Source organism: Agelaius phoeniceus, chromosome 15 (genome assembly GCF_051311805.1).
Source record: "Agelaius phoeniceus isolate bAgePho1 chromosome 15, bAgePho1.hap1, whole genome shotgun sequence".
NCBI lineage: Eukaryota > Metazoa > Chordata > Aves > Passeriformes > Icteridae > Agelaius > Agelaius phoeniceus.
Genome location: NC_135279.1, coordinates 4170032 through 4182510, shown reverse-complemented (window position 1 = coordinate 4182510; position 12479 = coordinate 4170032). Strand labels below are relative to the sequence as shown.

Genomic DNA, 12479 nt, shown 5'->3' with positions numbered 1-12479 from the left:
CAGCTGACAGCAAACACAGGGGCACAGATTTCATTTGGTTCCTACACAACACTGCCTCAAAGACCCAGGAGCACCACAGCATTGAGATACTACATGTACACTTGGTCCTTTTCACCCTAAGAAATGATAAATGAAGTTTGGACTCTGTGGAGCCCAGCTGTTTTGTTTTAAGAAGTCTATTGCTAAAAGACCAAGTTTTTAAAAAAAGAAAAGGGAAGAAACAAAAGCAGCTATTGTAAAACAATAAGCCTGGGCACTGAAGAGAACGCTGCAAGCTTCAATGCCACCCTATATGAGAGTAGGAGTGGTTTGCTCGGCTGAAAGTGATTAATTTCTTGAAAATGCTGAGGTCACGCTAATTGACATGACCTGTGTAATTAAGCAGTCTCTGTTTACACACGGAAAGCTCAACTGCTGTGAAGCTGGGTTTGTATGACAGAATGTCTTTACAAGTCAAGAGATCAACAACCTTTCCTATGTCCTACTTCCCCGCCGACACAGCCCCTGATTGCTGTTCTGAGGGAACACGCACAGGCATTTCCATATGAAAATCAGCCTGGAGCCTGGGCGAGCACAGCCCCAGCAGAGTGTACATGTTGTGAAGCAAGCTCTGACAGGCCCCAGGGGTGACTGCTCGGACTAAATCCCCGTGCTGGTGAGAGTCCTTTTCCCACATTCTCTTTCCGTGATAATGCCCTCTGGAATCACAGGAGAATCGTGACAGAGGGAGGAGAGTGGGGTGAGAAGCTGAGGGCTCTGCCATGCTAATGCTGGCTTTTACACTGATTAATTTAATCCCTGTGGCCACAACTCCTCACTTCTGCACTTCCCTGCTCAGAGGCAAATAGCACCCTTCTGCCTTCCAGCATTGCTGCAATTAAGCAGTTCAACAAAAGACATTCTACATATAAATAATATTGTCACTTACATAACATTCAACACTTGTACTGAAGTGCAACAATGCTGGAAAAGAAGCAAACAAGGTTCTGAGTGACTACAGAAAGCAGATATATTTTGGAGTTGTCTTTCTCCAGAGACCCATGTGATCCATGGGACAAATCTCTTGTTTCTTCCTCAGAACCTGAGGCAAAGCCCCACAGACAGATTCTACCATGTTTGCTCCATGGGCTGTATTCACTCCTCCCACCAAAAGAGAAGGTTCTTTGACTTTCTATCCCATATTTTTATTCAGCATATACCCAGATAAAGCATTATTGCCACAGTCAAAGACCATGTCTTCAATACAAATGTTGGAACAATTATTCCTCAGCATTGCCACCACTCCACTCTGCTGCCAGCACTGGGGAAGTGCAGAGGTACAGACCACCTTCCCAAGGCACAGCAATGCTCTTCATCCAAAAATGAGTTGTGACACAGCTGGACCACAACAAGATGTCCTTGGCCATCTAAAGCTTTGTTGATATTTCAGCTCCCAAGCCCCAGTGCCACAAGATGCAACAGTGGGGAAATACCAGCCCAAAGCATCCCAAGAAAGAGACACCCAGTGGTAGCTTTTTCCAAGTGCTCACTACAGGGACAGACCTTCATCCCATCGATGCATGTTTATGAGTCTTTTCCACTGCTCAGGAGTAACACATGCCTGATTTTATTAATTGCTCTTACACCTTCCTCTGCCCCAGCCAATAAACAAGATGCCCACTTGGTGTCTGCATGAAAACAAATAGTTCCCCATGGAGAGAGAAGTATCTCAGAGCAGGGGAGCCCAATAGCTGAAAACAACAGAGAGGTCATTTTGATTTTTCCTTTTCATGCTTTCCCTTCCGGTGGAGATGACATTATCTTCAAGAGTGCTCTCTTCCAGAGCAAGAAAACCCAACTACTTCCTGACAATTCTGCTGTGACAAGAAGTCCTCAGGCATTATTTTGTGACCTTATGTTTTTAGCATCTTCCAGTGAATTACTAGGTTAGTTTGGGTCAAAGTACTTCTGTCCTAACAGCTGCTGATTTTTAAAGGAGGAAGCGTGTCCGACTGACCTGGAATCGACGCATGTCTCGAGGGTTTCCTGCATTTTTTAGGCAATTTTGGTTACATTTGAGGAAAAATTTCAAGAAGAACCTGTGGAGAAAGAGAAATGAACATTAATGTCTTATAAATAGGGTGTAGTCTGTATAAATATGACAGTAATACAAATACAATATCTGCACATTTGTTCCAACAAAGACTTATCAACATCAGTATTCCCTACTCAGACAAATCACCCCCCTGCCCAACCAAAGAAGGAGTGGAGCTTACATAGGCCTGATCTAGCAAAACATCCTGAAAATTTAAACACTAATTTCATAGCTCTGTTGTGTCAGAGCCATTAAAGTTTGCAGAGTCAGTCCCTCTGTCACGCCAGGCTGGCTGTGCCATCCAGAGCAATGAGGAACAGACACGTTTTTCAGCACAGCAAAAAAGGGACAGAAAAATGCTAGACATGAAAATTCCCTTGGGTATAAATGGGGTTTTGTTTTACAAGTTCACTGTCACCCTCAAGTTTTGATTTAATACAAAAATACTGAAAATGTTCCATACAGTTGAAATCTCCCCCCCAGGATTAAACCGAGTTTGTGCATAAAATTAATGCTCCAATAGTGGTTAGTGGAGCCCAAATCCCTGAGAGCAGGGGGAAGCCTTGGTCAAAAGAATGACTTCATAGAAAAATGAAATGTTTTTGATGCAGTCTATTTCCTGACCATACACAGTTCACTGAAGTAGCTATATGACCCTGACATATATCTCTAAGAAAAGACATTGCCTTTTACAAAGCCAAAGAAAAAAGCAAACATTTCACTGAAAATATTTCCTTCAGTGTTATGCACCAGTGGACTGTAAATTCATAAAGACAAGTCAATGAATAATAATGGGTCTCAGATTCCAGGCTTCCTCCCTGAAAGCCAAAGTTTATCAGCCTTTTGTCCAAAATAAACTTCAGACTAAGGTCTACTAAAGCTCAGCCATGCAAAGTTTAATCCTACAGCAAGTTTAAAGCCCAGTGTAACCAGACAAGGCAGCATTACATGTGCAATAACCATCAGTGACTAAGCAGAAGTTCCTCTGCCCTGTTCTCACATACAGGAGTGGGGTGGGGAACAGTTTGATCCTGTTTTACTTTAAATCTGAATGTTAACTTTTGCAAGCAGCCCTCTTTTAGCACCCAAACTGAATGCTAGGTCAGCAGAATTTGCACAGACTGTCACCAAGAAAGGCAACACTGCAGGGTAAACAGCTTCAGAAAATCCCTTTTTGATGAGCAGCATTCTTTGCCCTGCTCCAGTTGTGATGCTGCCCCTCAAACAAGGCAAGTTTTGCTGCCTGTTCCTCCATGTCAAGGAAATCATACAAGGCAAACGGCTGCAATGATAAATCGAAACTACGAGGGACTGTTTTCATTAAAGAAATGCAATGTAATGAGGAGGATTATCAAATGTGATGCTTGGGATTATCAAGGACTAGATCTCCTGGCCCAGGAAGTCTCTTCTAGGCCTGAGCTTCTAAATAAGAGCAAGCAGTCCACATAAAATAAACATCCACTGCACTGGAACAGGGGTTTGGAGGCAGTGTTTGTTTAAAGGAAAGAGCAGTGCAAGTCATTGCATTTCTCAATCAAGCAGGTTCTGATATTCAATAATGGAAAGGTGGTGCTATTTGCTGTACATGTGTGTCTTTTTAAGCTGCTAATGGCCAGCTGTGACAGCCTGACTCAGATTGTGTAGAAGGAGCTGTCAGCACAAATCTTGGCATCTCGGATCCAGACAACTGCTTGCCACCAGGCGAGGGTTTGTACTTGTGCCAGAATGGATTTTGAGAGACAAGCAAATAGGGCATTAATTCCGCCAAAGAAAAACGAAAAGTGGGGAGAGTTGGGGATCTTACACTTCAGATGATGGCTTTCCTGTCAACAGCTCATCACTTAGCTCACGAGCTATGAAGGGCACAGACATCAGATCCCTCTTGCCCTAAGCTGGCCCTGTCTCGCGAAACCCTGGCAGGATTTGGAGACCACCCCTCCACACGAGATTGCTCGCTGAAATAAAAAGCCTGGCCATCTGTTCAGAGGCAAAGACATCCCTGTCAGCTGGTGCCTACAGCCTCAAACAGGCCCCTATGTGGCAAAACCTCTCAGAGCCACTCACTCTTTGGGGAGAAGCTGGCGCTGCCCTGGGCTTACTGCAGGATTTTGGCGGCTGCGCCGAGGGCTGAGTCCAGCAGCTGCCCACCCGGTCTGCCATAGCCCCAGAGCAGCACCCCAGCCTGAGGGGAGCTGGGGCATGGAAAAGTTAAAAATAGCTAAAAATTCCTGGTTTGTATTCGCACAGCACACAAATAATGGGCAGTGAAGGTTGGTGGGCTGATTAAGGGTTGCCCAAAAAAGATGGAAAGCACTTTGTGAAGCTCTATGGAGAAACACTGGGCCTTCCCTCCCCTTACAAGCTCTGAATTCATGTCAAATCAAAGGCTTGGAAAGTCACTCTGAAATACAAGAGTTTGCTTTTTGGGACAACTCTAACCCAAAGTTTCGCAGTCTAACTCCATTTGCACTGTTCTATAACCCCCAAAGGCTACAGAAGTTTCACCAAAATAAACTGCAGAAGAAATGAAGCTCATCTGTTTAAACCTACCAAAGAACCTCAGGCAAGCAAGCAAGCAAACAAAACTTCTTTTGAATTAAACCAACGCCAGAAAAAAATTAACTTGCAAAAATAACAGCATTTTCAGAGGAACGCGAAGCTCACACAGCCAAGTTCACTCACTGCATGTTAAGCAAAAAAAAGTCACCAGTTTACAGAACACATTCTGCCAAGTGTCATATTTTAATTCTACTGAAAGACAAAACAAACGATGGGGCTGCACTTTGTTTGGGAACACACCAGGGCTGGAGTCCCCCCGGCCACACGAAGCATCCCACACTCATCCAGGCAAGAGCTGAGCAGCTCCTGGGCTGGCACCACAGCCCCAGCTGATGGAACCCCCCCAGTGTGGCAGGAAGGAAGATGAGAACAGATTCAGACAAAAGTAGAGCAGAGCAGTTGGATTCATGGGGCTCAGCCCAGGCTCTTGATTCCTGCTTTAGACCAATTGTTCAGGTGCCTTCATCACCTCAAGCCCGGTCCTGCCAGCATTGCTCATTAGCAACACTTCACTCTGCAAATATTTCAGATTTGGATTGACAGCACTGGTCCAGGAGAAGTGCCAAAAGAGCTGAGCTCTTTGTAAGCATAAACCTCCATCCCCATTTGCTTGCATTGAGCTTCTTCACAGTGGGTTATTTTTTTTCAATTCTAACTTTCCCTGCATTTGGCAGGACTGTGTACCATTAATGCTAACCACAGACGATATATAGCATTAATTCTCACTACTGGGGTCTGAAATTCATTTCCAAGATGAAAAAAAAAAAGTGCAAAACACAGGAGTGTCAATAAAATCTTCAACTCTCTCTCCAAACTTATGTGACTGCTGAACACCCGCTCTTCTGCCACACAGGAGTCAGTCATCAATTATCCTTATTGCTACCATTGAAGGTTTGGGGTTTTTTTCATGAATCAACCAAAACATATTTTCTGACTCTCTTCCTGACTACTACCATTCCTGGTGTGAAGAGCATTTGTGCATGTGGAGCACAGAAACACAATCCAGCTCCATGCAAGTCAGCTCAGGTCCAGGAACAAAACCTTGCATTGGTATTAAACCAGAGAATTCCATGCATCACCTTTACCCCACAGAGACATGGCTGGAGTGTAAGGAAGGGAAGTTTGGGGGGAAAGCAGTTAAGTTTAGTTTATATTTAGGTGTCCTACGATGCTGCTCAGGGCAGGCTGCAAAAACTGCTGAGAGAGTGAAGTTGCTGAGCAGTTAATCTGTGCCATGCATGCACTACAAATCCCTGAGTAACTGCAAGGTCCAGAATAGAAATACATCCTCTGCTTAAATACAAACCCCTGGGCTGAATTAGGCCCCAAACTAATGTGAACTTCTGTCTGCCATGCAAAAGCCCTAAAAATGTGCTATTGGCTGTTGGGAATGTTCTCTCCTTTTCTCACAATTCAATGGAAATTCCATTTTTGGAGATGAAGTTGTGGGTTTTTCCCTAACAAAACTGCTGCATTTCGAAAAAGATGTTGGTGCCAGTAGGGCTGTGCTCTCACCCTCAGCTAGGAAGGAACTCTACCCCAGGCCTTGTTCCTACTGTTACTTCCAGCTCCCCAAACCAGCTCAGGAGTCCTCACTCCTGCCCCATCCGTCCGCTGGTTGTCCTTGTTCCACTGATGGATCTGGTGAGCCCACGACCAGCTGGAAGTCACTCCACTTGTTTAAAATATTCCCTGCCACTCCCTGCTGGCCTCATTTTCCATCACACACCAAACCTTTTGGGTTTGTGCAACACCTTCCCAGCAGCATCCTGCTCTTTGCCGCTACCACAGGGATTTAAACTAAACCCACAGCAGAAATAGAAATAATGAAGATGTAAGAGGATTTTGCCTTCCTGCTTTTCTTGCCACTACAAATTAATACTGATGTTTATTAAAAATAACTGAAGAGTTAAATTAAAGAAAGCAAGCTCTGACATGATCTACGTTGGCTCTTCTGTCACTCCCCTGAAGGAAATTTAAAGGAACTCAAACACGAAGGCTTAGCAGTAGGATTTTCTTGCCATTGCCACAATAAATATGTCTGTGGAAGGAGAAAAAAATAGTTGGAAAGAAGACCTGCTGCATTCCTGATGCTGAAGAAAAGCTTGTTTGTTCCTGATACATTGGAGAAGTTGTTCAAGAACAGTTCCTCCATGTGAAAATACGACAGCTGTCATGGTGCCAAGGTCAGCCAGACCAGTGGCTATCCAGAGTGAGTGCTGGTTATACAGCTCAGACCTGGCTGGGGCAAACAAAACTGACAGAACACACCTTTTCTGTGCTGTAAACACATTTGATAGAAAAAGGGCAACTTCAGACTGCTGGATGAAACACAGCAGCAAGTATATGTGGGTTTGTAAAATTAGTAAAACCAAAATACACAGGGCCAGGGCAATAATTAGCAACTTTCCATCAGATAAAAGGATTGCATGCCCATTCTGTACGGCACACCAATTCAGCAGAGTACTAAATATGTGCATAAATTTAAATACACAAGCAGTACTGGTGGAGACAAAGGTACCACTCACATAACTTGAGCACATCCAGCTCGGCTGTCAGCCTGGTGATGCTACAAAAACAGTGTCTCAAACAACCTCTGATGGGTATTTCAGCTCTGGTGAAAACTTGGCATGTCCAGAGGAACCAAAGCCAGTACAGAGGTGAGCCCAGAGGTCACCAAGGCTGACAGGGCTTTGTTTCCTTCTGCAGGGTTTTCTCTGCACTTTTCACAGAGTTCTCTCTTTGTCAATCTATAACTTCTCCTGCAACTCTTGACAACTTGATCTACTCAGTAATCAAATAAAAATATAGAGAAAATGCTATTTTATTTGGAAAAGTAAATAATAAAAAGGTAGATAGAGTAGGTTTAGATTAGGTACTGGCAAAACTTCTTCCCTGTGAGGGTGGGGAGGCCCTGGCACAGGTTGCCAAGAGCAGCTGTGGCTGCCCCTGGATCCCTGGAGGTGCCCAAGGCCAGGCTGGACAGGGCTTGGAGCAGCCTGGGACAGTGAAGGTGTCCCTGCCATGGCAGGGGATTGAATGAGATGAGCTTTAAGATTCCATCCAAACCATTCCATGATGTTATCATTCCATGATCTATGAAATGTCCCTTTAGAAACTTCAGAAGGACAAAGTTAATCCTTTTCCCTTTGCAAGTTGACTCTTCCTATCCAAACTCCTATTATAAAATGGCAAAATTCCAAACTTAGGCTAAAATAAAGGTTTTGCTTATGCTTGAAGGATAATTTCTTTAATTTTCCAACATTTTAAAACTTCACTTGAAGACTGCTTTTGGTTTTTTGGTTTTTCTTCCTTGCAGGCCTTTTCACATAAAGCTCCCTGATCATGTCAGGTACCTTATTCACAAAAGAATAATTGAGACTTACACTGATATTTACCAACATGAGGCTGAGCATGGAAATCAAATATAGGCATGAAGAAAACCTCCTATTACCCACATGTTCACAGCTGGATTTTACTTGCCTCTTTAGTCAATAAACAGCAGTAGCTACCTTTTGTGGCATTTTTACAACAGGAAATTTATTCTGCAGAAGAGAAATTAAACACCAGATACAGCCATCTAACTCTCTTCTAAACATAATCTCTTGAGTTATCAAACATCCTAATTATGAAAAAAACAATCCCAAATCTGTTCTCTGTGTATTCAATGCTCTTACTGATTTAAAATGGAAGTCAAATCAGATATGAATTTTGCATTTGTGGGACTGTAAGAAATTCACAGGTTTACACAAGAAAAAAACAAACACCAAAACTAAAGGCATGGAAAATTATTTACTAGACAATATATATCTTCCTTCTGAACTGCAGAAAAGGACCAAGAAAAACAATATGATGCAGAGAATAAAGCTCAAGCAGTCAGAGCCTATTGACTGAAATTTTTCAGGCAGTGCCGAAATTAATAATAATAATAATAATAATAATAATAATAATAATAATAATAATAATAATAATAATAATAATAATAATAATAATAATAATAATTTTTTGTGAACTTGCTGTTGCTGCCGGAGCCCCAGCACTGCCAGGGTTTGCTGTTATCAATACAGTAAATATTCAGCTCAGCACAGCAAACAGCTGAGGAGGCACCCACATAATCACCAAATCAGAAGGCAGGACCACCCAAACCAGCCTTAAATTACTCATTGCTCACTTCAGCAAGTGCTCCCAGTCACTTTTCCTCAGGTCTGTGTGTTCTGCACAGCTAAGCACAGCATATCAATTTTTCATCTTGCATCTTCTGGACTCCTCTAGCTCCCTGATACAGAGTTATAATGCATCACAGAAATTTAGAGTAGTTTGGGAAAGTGTGTTTGGCATTTTCTCCAGTGAGTGAGTTAAAGTCCCAGAGAGACTGTTTTGGTTTCTTTGCCCAGACTTTTAATAAGAAAAGAAAGAGATAACACCACCGAAAAACAACATCACAAAACAGAATTAAGAATAGTCCAGAGGCAGGTTTGAATGCTCAGTTTTTTGTAATTTAATTTTGCCCCCAGGCCTGATGTTTTAATTTTTTTTTTCCTTTAAAGTAGAGAAAAATCTGAATTTTTCCTATATACCCTTACTTGTGCCCAGCTCCAGTATCTAAAATTTTTATTACACTTGAGCTGCAGCTACCTTTCTATCACAAATAAAAAAAAAAAGTTGGAATAAGTTTATGCTATCTATGTACAGGGGAAATACAGGGTATTTGGTAGATCACAACCATTGTGAATAGTAAAACAGTAACAATAAATCAATTTGCTTCAGTTTAACCACTTTTCCCTTCAGTCTTTCCCCATTTTGCCCTTGTTTCACTCCTCAAACACTAGGGCATAAAAGTGAGTTAACTATTTTTAATTTTTACTGAAGACATCAGACTTCAGTCACTGGAAAAAACGACAAACCAGCCCTGTGGTCTGTCATAGTTCACACAATGCCAGTGAATTAGCAGCCCTGCCAGAGCCATACTTTAGCAGAAAGAGCCTCTGTTCAGTGTAAGTGCTGACAGATAACAGCAGTGCTTTTATTGCAATATGATATCAGCATTTGCCTCCCTGCCTTCTTAAGGTAAACTCCTGTAACTTTAGCATGGGCACCAAAAAGCAGCAGAGGTGTCAGAGTCAGGGGGTGTTGGAGAGCAGGGCTAATCCAGCCCTCTGAAGCTGCTTTTCTCACAGCAAACCCTAAAGTGTTTCACCTCGAGCTGGGGGTATCTGTGACATATTTCTTTCATCAGCTTACTGAGAAAATTATAAAGATTCACATGGTAAATATTTCATGTGGGGGACACACATTTCCCACCTTTTCTTGGACCAGGCACATGTAAATCCCCTGCACATAAAATTGTGTGCAATCTGCCTGCACATACAATAATTACTGATTCCTCAAATGATCTGACCCCAAGAATATCTTTAAGTTATATTGACACACTGGTGCCATCACCCAAACCTGCAAAACCCAGGGGCTGAGGCCATTTAAAGGACAGGTTGGAGCCCCCAAAGTACTGAGAAAAAATTCTGCACAAGCAGAAGATGAAGTGTTACTCAAGCCCCATCTGAACAGATGCATCCTCCAGCATTTACACCAGGTGTAGACATGATCTTATAATGGTGAAACCTCCCAGGACCTGGCTCAGAACCTGCTTCATTTTGTCAAGATGTCTTTTTTAAGGTGGAAGATGCTTTATGATAAAAATTTAAAATAAAAAATAAAAAGGAGCAGGAAGTCTGCTTAGACTGACATGGAAATTATTTTGACCAGATTTATGTGTAGGACTGATGGTCTGAAGAGAGAGAAACAACCAAGTTGCTGTTAGATCTCTTATTTACAATAACCTATGGTATACACCACTAATGAGTCAGAAGAACATGAGATCAAGAAATTGATTATTGAGTAAATTCATGTCTCAAAAACATTAAAAATACACAATCCAAGGATTTCCAGAGAAATGCAGGAACTTTTCCCAGTGCTGTGTGCCCATGAGATGCTGACTCAGGGCAAGCTTAGGGGTTCTTGGCTGCAGCTGCTCCAGTGCCTTGGGATCACTGCCAACAAGATCTACACTGCAAGACTGTGGGATTTACTGCTGGGATGACACCTCAGCTTCTGCATCACTAAATCCTCCAGAGAACTGCAACAGCAATGGACAAATTTAAAATGTGCCTGTAAATCTTCTGTTCACACAGTCCTGGGTGGAACTTAGCTCACCTGAGCCACCTCAGTAATTACAGAGAAGTATTTGGGATTGATTGCATCCCCTCCTAAGACAACTTATGCTTCAAAGAACACATTAAATGTTTGCTTCAAGTAAAGTAGCAGCAGCAAAGGACATCATGTGGGGGAAGGGAAAAAAAACAATAAATTAATAACTTTAAACTATTAAAAGCCAACTTTTAATAAATTAAAAACTAAAATGATCTGGGAACCCAGTCAGTCACTGACAAAGGACACTATGACAGAGATGCTGCTGGGAGATGTGATTTTACACTTTTATGGTTCTCTTAAATAAAGAAAACAAAACAACAATTAAAAGAAATCTTTTAAATAAACTAGTAGGGGTGAGTCTAGAATTAGCTGTCCAGAAAAAAAATATACATGCAAATGTACATTTTTATTTACACAAGACAAGATCAAGTGCAAAAATGTTGTGGAAGAAAGTCAAGTGCTGCCTTCAGCTCCTGCCCACAAGCTGGACATTCCATCCAGGGGTTCCCATTGTTTCTTGATATTTAAGAGAATAAAGCCCTCGTTTCCTTTGCAGCAGGGAGCTCTGGCAGTGAGCACAGGATCCGGAGTGTAGGGGCTATTTTGAGAGCTGGAAGGAAGCAAGAGGCTGTTCTGAGCAAAGGCGGAGGCACTTTGAGCTGTGTGTGCAGTGGTTCAACAAGAGAAGACATGCCAGGGGTACTTGAAGGGGATCATGAACTGCCTTGAAGTATAAAATGCTGCAGATTTGTGTGGGTGTGTGTGGACAAGCAACCCAAACACTGTAAAATTCATTGGGATTTACCACAAATGGGGAAAAACTGAAAGAGGAAAGGAAAAAGAGATTCTGATGTGCTGGTTGCTGGTGAAAGGTTCACCCTATATGTACTGCTGAAGATGTCATCAATAAATATTGCATATGTCTGCTACCTTTAACATAACATTGAAAGGTAGTAATTAACCTCAGGAACAATGACCTCTGCAGCAAGCACATACAATCCAATCATATCTGCTTATATCACAAGTTTTGGACTAAGTGCTTCAGAGCTTTTCTTAAAGCAATGAGCCTTGAATATGTAGGAAAAAGACTTTTGCTGATGCCCTTTTCTGTGTCAGAGAGATGTGGGAAAGGCATTGTAGGCTGCAGCTGCAAAGTTATCTCTTGTACCAGTTGGGAAAAGTGATCCAGCTAACAAGAGTATTTTCTCCTGCCCTTGAAGCCCACCCTCCAGTGAGGGTACCCAAGCTGAAGGACAAAACCCCAAAACTGGAGTGGAATTCAGATCAGGATGCTGGTGACAAGTTAGAACCAGAGCAAAGCAAAGACATGAGTTGGCACTTTTAAGACATTTATAAAATAAATCATGCTCGTGGTATTTTGTTGGTGGGAACTATGAAAAACAGCACATTTAGAGGGAGTTCAACAGAACAAAAGCAGTGTTAGGGCAGAGGCACAGCATTAAATACCTGACAGAGGGGAACAGGGAACAGCTACAGACAACTTCCATGGTGTTAAAACACAGACAAGACTTAGGATTTCCCCTGTATTTATTGATGTCTGTGTCTCAGATGCCCTTCTGTGTGAAAGCAGGGATGAGACCTGTGATTAGTCAGATTTACACCCAAACAAACACAAAACACA

At 42.3% G+C, this 12479-nt stretch overlaps 1 protein-coding gene across 6 annotated transcripts in view; it reads right to left on the bottom strand.

Annotated features, from left to right (window-relative positions):
* The window catches only part of EBF1 (EBF transcription factor 1), a 267099-nt gene that overhangs the window by 94905 nt on the left and 159715 nt on the right, over positions 1-12479 (bottom strand). For all 6 annotated transcript variants that reach the window (XM_077186463.1, XM_077186464.1, XM_077186465.1 and 3 more), the window contains exon 7: positions 1997-2078. In XM_077186463.1, the coding sequence (XP_077042578.1) occupies positions 1997-2078 (82 nt within the window). The remainder of the gene's footprint in view (positions 1-1996; positions 2079-12479) is intronic.